The 9,128-nt window shown below is 34.3% G+C and overlaps 1 protein-coding gene across 1 annotated transcript; it reads right to left on the reverse strand.

Moving 5' to 3' along the window:
- Positions 1-2,918: 2,918 nt before the first annotated feature.
- LOC128033988 (uncharacterized) lies at positions 2,919-3,491 on the reverse strand. Its single transcript, XM_052622492.1, has one exon. It carries the CDS (start codon positions 3,489-3,491, stop codon positions 2,919-2,921), a length of 573 nt encoding a protein of 190 aa, XP_052478452.1.
- Between the last annotated feature and the right edge of the window lie 5,637 nt (positions 3,492-9,128).

Genomic DNA, 9,128 nt, shown 5'->3' on the forward strand with positions numbered 1-9,128 from the left:
TCTCTCATGGGAGTTGTATGTTCTGAAAAACCTTCTCCATCATTTAATTTCATTTTGAGGCCATCACTTCTGGAACTCTTAAATTCCAAAATTTTCCATAGGTACAGGGTTACACGCCCGTGTGGCCAGGCCGTGTGGCTCACACGGCCAAGAGACACGCCCGTGTCTTAGGCCGTATGGCATTCGATGTGAGGCACACGGCCGTGTCCCATTCCGTGTCCATGCCCGTGTAACTTTCTAACTTGGGTCACACGGCCAAGCCACGCGCTTGTGTGCTAGGCCGTGTGTTATGGAATTGAGGTGTAGGGGTCACACGGCGAAGCCACACTCCCGTGTGCTAAGTCGTGTGCAAAAACTTGTGTAACACCCCCTAACCCTTATCCGTCGTCGAAATAGGGTTACAGAGCATTACCAAAATTTTCAGATCAAATATGAACATTATATAATCATCTAGCATACACATCATAATTTCATCATATTGCCCCTTTTATGAGCCCTTGAGGCCCAAAATATATATTTGAAACAAATTGGGACTAAATCGGGTACTCTAGAAATTTTTCGCCAAACTTCAAAATTTTTCCTAGGTGCAGGGGACACACGCCCATGTGTTAGTTGTGTGTCTCATACGGTCTAGTCACATGCCCATGTGTCTGGCCGTGTGGACTAAAAATGAACCTGAAACATCAGGTTTATCCTTCTATGCAACCTTGAACACCAAGCAACTCAAAAACCAATCGTTCAATCACTTTAAAACACAATTTAATACCTTTAAAACATGTCAAAACAATCATCCTTATTTCCTAACCAATGTACCCTCATAGGTACTTCACATATATTATCAAAACAATCAAATAAAACACCATTTAAGCCAATTCTAAATTCATACCAATTTCAACCCAAATTTGCCTATATCACTCTCACTTATGCATCAACTTAAACATTCCATATTAAACCTCAACTTAACACGTATAATCATGTATATAAGTAACCAATGTCATCTTATAACATGGTTTACATTCACTTCCCAAAATGACAAGTATAAGACATCCTAGGTAAATGCCGACACAAAAAGAAATATACATCACCACGTTTTGAGTTCGGGATCGTTGATGGATGCTGAATCGGCAAGCTGACTTTAACCTAACCTGCGCACTAAAAACAAACAGTACAATAATATAACATACAATAATTATAGTCATACAATTATTCAATTCATAAATAAGGTATTTATAACACATTCAATTTTTATCATTTCCTATCCCAGATAGATTTTCACAATATGAACACAAATCATTTGAACAACAATATTGTTCATTCATATTCAATTAATAAATACACAAATCATGTGTCTCTAACCATATTTCAAATCACCACTCAATATCAATCATAACACTATTTTATTCAATAACCCCTATTATCCTGACATAGACTCGGACGGATACACAGATCCAATCAAAACACACTAGTTTGGCACTCAATGCCTCATCGGATAATTCGAGGCAATAAGTTGACACCAAGTGTCTCATCGGCCATGCCGAAGTAAATTGGTACCCAGTACCTCATCGAATTTATCCGAAGTAATAATTTGACACCCAGTGTGTCATCGACTTGAAGTTGAAGTATCCCTGAACTCTTCTAATCCTATGGCATGCCATCTATATCTGACTCAGCTCGAGACAATTAATAAGCTTTCAATTCACTTTTCTACTGCCACAATTATCCGATACTCAATTATCACATAGATCACAATTTCACATACATTCAATTCAATATAAAAAATGCTAACACTTACCTTATTTACTTACCATAAAAATTTAAATCAAAATACAACAATTAATAATTAAATTCGGATTATAGAAATACAAACCAGAATTTCTGAGCTACTCCTCGTCGACTTTATCTTTTCCTTTCTTAGTCAAATTTTTCGGTACAGCGTTAGCTACGTAAATTAAAACAATTAAAATTCATCAATACAATACAATTTCACATTGGATATTTCAATTTTTACTCAACTTTTGTCTAAATTCCAATTTAGTCCCTAAATCGAGACTAACTTTATTTCTTCAAAATTAATTCCATATTTTCATTTAGTTTCCACTTTAGACTAAATTAATTCACTCAAATCCCTAAATTTCAAAATTTTTACAATTTAGTCCTTAATACTCAAAACTTATAGTTTATTTTACAATTCAATCCTTTTTCATTTCTAACTTAAAATTTTATCAATTTAATCTCAAATACTTAAATTATTCAACATGAACAACATCTAAAAATTCAATATTTTCTAAAATTTCAACATAGGTTAAGTAGTATTTAATTCTAGGATTCTAAAACATAAAATTTACAAGAAAATGGACTAATTGACTTACCAATTAAGCTTTTAACCCTTGAAACCCCTAATTTTTTCTCCTTTTCTTTCTCTCTTTTCTTCTCTATTTTCTCTATTTTGTTCTTCTTTTCTATTATTTTTCTTTCATTTATTTTATGTTTTAATTATTATAACAATATAATATAATAACATAATGATATTTACTTAAATAATAAGTAAGTAATAATTATTATAAATGTATGTATTTAAATGTTACACATGTCATTACCAATACCACACACTTGTTAATTTGAGGTTTAATTGCTTATTTAGTCCCTTCACTTTTCTCTAATCTATAATTTAACTTTCTCCCTATATGCAATCTAGTCCTTACACCAAATTACTCTTAAATTAAGCAAATTCACCTAATCAAAATCTAATTAACCACGCAACTAACTTCGTAAATATTTTTATTAAATATTTACGAATCTATTTTCTAAAAACGGAGACCTGAAAATACATTTTCTGATACTCGTGACTATCGGGTCGTTACAATTCTCCCCCTTAATAAATTTCGTCCTCGAAATTTACCTGAAAAGAGGTGGGGGTACTAAGATCTCATTGTTTCTTCCGGTTCTAAAGTTGCTTCCTCAACACTATGACTACGCCATAATACTTTCACTAACAGAACTCGATTATTATGCAATTCTTTTACTTCTCGTGCTAAAATCTCAACTGGATCTTCATATGATAAATCAGGTTGAATTTCAATATCTTCTGTCGAAATAACATGAGAGGGGTCTGATCGATACCTTCTGAGCATTGATATGTGAAAAACAACATGAATTTTTTGTAATTTCGGAGGCAAGGCCAAATAGTATGCAACTAATCTCACTTTTTCTGTAATATCATACGGTCCAATAAAAAGAGGACTCAAAATTTTCTTCCAAGGTGAAACTTTAAGAAATACTTTATCGCCGACAGAATATTCAATATCCCGATGTTTCAAATCTGCATATGATTTATGTCTATCAAAAGTCGCCTTTAATCTAGCTCGAATCTTTTTAACAATGTCTTCCGTTTCCTGAATTAATTCCGGCCCGATCATTTTTCGTTCATTCAATTCCATCCAACAAACAGGTGATCCACATCTACGACCATATAAAACTTCATACGGAGCCATTTGAATACTTGATTGGAAACTATTGTTGTATACAAATTCAGCCAGAGGTAAGTAACGTTCCCAACCTGATACGAAGTCAATAACACAATCACAAAGCATATCTTCCAAAATCTAAATAACTTGATCAGATTGTCCGTCAGTCTGCGGATGAAAAGCTATGCTAAAATTAAGTCGCGTACCGAGAGACTCATGCAATTGCTTCCAAAGTGAACCGCGGATCCCGATCAGAGATTATCAATATAGGAATACCATGCAATCTCACAATTTCTTGAATATAAACTTCAGCAAGCTTTTGAAGTGACCAATCAGTCCTGACTGCAATGAAATGAGCCTATTTTGTAAGTCGATCAACAATCACCCAAATAGCATTTTTCTTTCTTACTGATAATGGTAACCCTGTTTCAAAATCCATCCTGGTACAATCCCATTTCCATTCAGGAATATTAATAGGTTGAAGTAATCTAGTAGGAACCTGATGTCCTGCTTTAACTCCTTGACAAGTTAAATATTTAGCCACATATTCAACCATATCCCTTTTCATTCCAGGCCACTAATACGATTCTCACAGATTTTGATACATTTTCGTTCCTCTAGGATGCAAAGCAAAAGGACTGTCATGAGCTTCGCAAAGTATCAATTCTTTTAATTTAGAAACCTCTGGGATACAGATTCGGTTACGAAATCTTAAGCAATCATGATCATCAATGCTGAAATTTTTTAACATACCATTTTGAACCATTTCTCTTTTCTTCATCAACTTGTCATCTTTTAACTGTGCTAACTTGATCCGATCAAACATCACCAGTTTAATTCTCAATTCAGCTAACAGACTTCCATCATCACTGATACTGAGTTGAGTAAACATTGCTCGCAATTCAATTGCTGCTTTTCTACTCAACGCATCAACTACAACATTAGCTTTACCAGGATGATAATCAATAACACAATCAAAATCTTTCAAAAGCTCTATCCAATGACATTGTCTCAAATTCAACTCCTTTTGAGATAGAAGATATTTGAGACTCTTATGATCAGTATAAATTTAACATTTCTCACCATACAAGTAATGTCTCCATATCTTTAGAGCAAAAACCACAGTAGCTAGCTTTAAATCATGCGTCAGATAATTACATTCATGCGGTTTCAACTGACGAGATGCATAAGCTATCATTTTTCCGTCTTGCATCAAAACACAACCAAGACCACTCAAAGAAGCATCACTATAAATTACAAAATCCTTTCCCGATTCGAGTAATGTCAAAATTGGCGCTTTAGCCAACATTTATTTCAATTTCTCAAAACTTTCTTGACATTGATCATCCCAAACAAACTGAACATTTTTGTGTAGTAACTTCGTCATTGGCAAAGCTATCTTTGAAAATTCATTTACAATCTTCGGTAATAACAAGCCAATCCAAGGAAACTACAAACCTCTAACACATTTCTTGGTGCTTTCCACTTAACAATTGCCTCGATCTTTTTCAAATCAACTCTAATTCCATCTGCCAAAATAACATGCCCCAAGAATACAACCTCTGATAACTAAAATTCACATTTACTAAGCTTCTCGTATAACTATTTCTCCTATAATCTTTGCAAAACAATTCTGAGATGTTGCTCATGTTCATATTCAGATTTCGAATAGACCGGAATATTATCAATGAAAACTACCACAAACTGATCCAGATACAGCTAAAAAATACGATTCATAAGATCCATAAATGCTGCTGAAGCATTTTTTAATCCAAAAGGCATTATTAAGAATTCATAATGACCATACTGTGTTCGAAATGTCATCTTCGGTACATCACTTTCTTTCAGTTTCAGTTGATAGTAACCCGGTCTCAAATCGATCTTTGAAAAGATAAAAGCTCCCTTTAGTTGGTCAAATAAATCATCAATACGGGGTAAAGGATATCAATTCTTAATATTCACTTTATTCAATTACCGATAATTAATGCAAAGCCGCATCGAACCATCTTTCTTTTTGACAAAAAGTACTGGAGCTCCCCAAGACGAAGTACTAGGACGTATAAAACCACAATCCAGTAAGTCCTGTAGCTGCACCTTTAATTCTTTTAACTCTGTAGGTGACATACGATATGGGTGGTATTGACACCAGAGTTGTACCAGGAAATACTTGAATTACAAATTCAACCTTTCAATCTGGTGGTAATCCCGGTAATTCTTCAAGAAATACATCAGGAAATTCACAAACAGTTCAAATTTTACTGCATTGACTTCCAACAAAATCTAAATTAATAACATAAGCTAGAAAAGCTTTGCAACCCTGATGACTAAGTTTATTAGCCTGAATCGCTGAAATAATATAGGTTGACTCACTGGTTCAAATACCATTCACCTCAATCTTATCTCCATTTTCACTTTGAACAATAAACTTCTTTTTATAGCAACCCAGAATCACCCCATGCTTGGTAAGCCAATCCATGCCCAAAATTATATCAAAATTGCCAAATGGCATTATCAATAAATCAACAGGGAATATTATGTTTTGTATCATTAACAAACACCTCCTACACACCTGATCCACTAACACAGATTGCCCCAATGGACTGGATACGACTATTGATACTCTACACATCTCAGACTTCAAACTTCCCGACTCAACCAATTTAGTATTAACATAAGAATATGAAGATCCCAGGTCTATTAAAGCGTAAACAGGTTTTGAATGCAATAAAAAAATACATGTCACAACATCATTTGCATCACCCTCCTCACGAGTCCGTACAACATAAGCTCGAGCTGGTGCTCTGGTCTCTGATTTTTGAGTAACAATATCATTTTCTTTTCTAGCACCACCCCTGGAAAACAAACCACTTCAACTTGATCTACGACCTCTTGAAGCAGGTACAACTCGTTGAAAAATAACAGGTGTAACATTCACCTGATGTTTTTTCCCACAATGGTAATAATTCAAAATTTCAATATCCCGAGATGGACCTCGTACACTACTTGTAGAAACTGTCAACTGCCTTTCACGGTTTCTATCAATTCTGTCTGATTTGAAACTTAATCTCCAACTACCACGAGATTCTTTTGATATTTTGGGTTTCCAACCGGACGGAAATTCTCAACCTTTTTATTAAATCCCAGTACTTGTTCAACCATTTTTTCCCTTTCAACTAAATCTACAAATTCAGTGGTTTTATGTGATACCAGCTACATTCGTATCTCATCGTGTAGACCACGCAAAAATCACTTACATCTGTCAGCTTCGGTTGGCACAAATTCAACAGCATATCTACTGAGTCGTGAAAATTCCCTTTCATAATCAACTACATACATTTCTCCTTATTTTAACATCAAAAACTCTTGTTTCCTGTCTTCAATATACAACTCACCCACATACTTCTTTTGAAATTCTCTTTGAAGGAATTCTTAATTTACCTATTCTGTGAGTACATGACGTGTTACTGACTCCCACCAAACATATGCTTCTCATTGTAGTAGAGAAACAACACATAAAAAACTTTCTCGTGGAGCACACTCAATTTGCTACAAGATTCTTTTTGTAGATTCAATCCAGGTTTTAGCTATAGAAGGATCGACTCTTTTCAAACCCATAAATTTAGTTGCACCATACTTACGTAATTCTTTAATAGGAGTTCGACAGATAGTAGGGGTAGATTTCGTAGCAGATGTAGTTCCTGCTACTCATTGAAGAGCATCATCAATAGCTCTAAGTAATTGTGAATCATCTCTTTCTCTAACATTACCTCGTTTGACATTAGAAGGTTGATTACCCACTAGGTTAACACTCGATGTTACCGATTTAGTTTCATCTAATTCACGAGACTCTTCATCTCCAATATACATTTCTTGATCAATATCATCAATACATCCGTCAAAACATTTTCAACTATAAAACAAAAACAAATACATATATCAGCATCCAAATCCTGACTCAATTCGACTCAATTTTGACTCAATTTTGGCATGTACCTCTAGACTAAATTATGAGCTCAATTTAATCTGGGAATCGGCTAAACTTGTAAAGCTCTGATACCACTAAATGTAACACCTTTTAACCCTTATCTGTCGTCAAAACAGGGTTACGGAGCATTACCAGACTTTTCAGATCAAATATGAACATTATATAATCATCTAGCATACACATCATAATTTAATCATATTGTCCCTTTTATGAGCCCTCGAGGCCCAAGGTATGTGTTAGAAATAAATCAGGACTAAATCGAGTACTCCAAAATTTTTTCACAAAATTTCAAAAAATTTCCTAGGTGTAGGGGACACACACCCATGTGTTAGCCGTGTCTCTCACACGGTCTAGTCACACACCCGTGTGTCTGGCTGTGTGGACTCAAAATGAACCTTAAACATCAAGTTTACCCTTCCCTACAACCTTGAACACCAAGCAACTCAAAAACCAATCGTTCAATCACTTTAAAACACAATTTAATACCTTTAAAACATGTCAAAACAATTATCCTAATTTCCTAACCAATGTAGCCTCATAGGTACTTCACATGTATTTTCAAAACAATCAAATAAAACACCATTTAAGCCAATACACATATATGCATTTTTTACTAAAGCCACTAGCTCAAACCATGCCTCAATATGCCTATTGATTAGCCATCATTTAACCATTTCAAACACACCTTATGCATGATTAATCCATACTATTTACACAAACCAACTTTACCTAAAACCAATCCAATCGTATACATGCCATGTAAGAGTATGCCCAAAGATCAATCATGAGATGGTTGTAATAACATACTTGATTTATCATGTTTATTAATATAAGGCGTTGCCATTATAATTTCAGTTTTTTTCTGTGTTTATAAATAAACTGTTTTATAATAATGTCCTGAGAATAATATGATTATTCTTAAAAGGTCCTTAGTTAAGTATTATTGTTAACTAGGACAACAATAATGCATTAAGACTAACATGTAGTTGATTGATGATAAAGAGTTGTCATTGATGTGGAGTGTCAAAATCAATGCATGAATATGTGTGTTAGAGAACAACATATTGGACTGACCCACTATGAGTATGTTTCTTGGATTATTATGTAATTGTCACAACGTTACTCATAGTGATTAATATGTATATGATCCTCAAACTTGAGATCATCATTATCCTAACATCGTGAGTTGTATATTTTGATACAGTCAAACGTACATCGTAACTGGTTGTTCTATAAAGGCTAATGTTGGATACACCACAATCTATGTAGAGGGATATGGTTGATTAATATAGGATAAGTCCCTCCTACATAATAGGAGTAATATCTTAGGCCACTTGATTGAGTGACATTAGAAATGCATGACCATGCTCAAATAAGTTTATATGAGATATCATATTTATTTGTATATCATAGTCTACTCAAGATATCAAGGAACATGGAATGGACTATGCAAGTTTGACTATTTCCTGACTTGTGTCCATTCTAGAGATAAATGACTTAAGGATTAATGCATGAAAGGTTAATCGCAAAAGGTTATGTCGAATCATGATTTCTTGTAACTTAGGTAGCAATGATGCATTGCTAGATGCCACTCATTGTTTGTAACATTAGAATCGTTCTAGTATTACTGCTAACGTTACAAGAACCTACAGGGTCACACTCTATGGTTGAAATGAACG

The sequence above is a fragment of the Gossypium raimondii genome, chromosome 10 (assembly GCF_025698545.1).
Source record: "Gossypium raimondii isolate GPD5lz chromosome 10, ASM2569854v1, whole genome shotgun sequence".
NCBI lineage: Eukaryota > Viridiplantae > Streptophyta > Magnoliopsida > Malvales > Malvaceae > Gossypium > Gossypium raimondii.

What these genes read in the sequence shown, in the direction of transcription:
- LOC128033988 (XM_052622492.1), bottom strand. Translation starts at nt 3,491, where the DNA reads ATGGCTCCGTATGAAGTTTTATATGGTCGTAGATGTGGATCACCTGTT.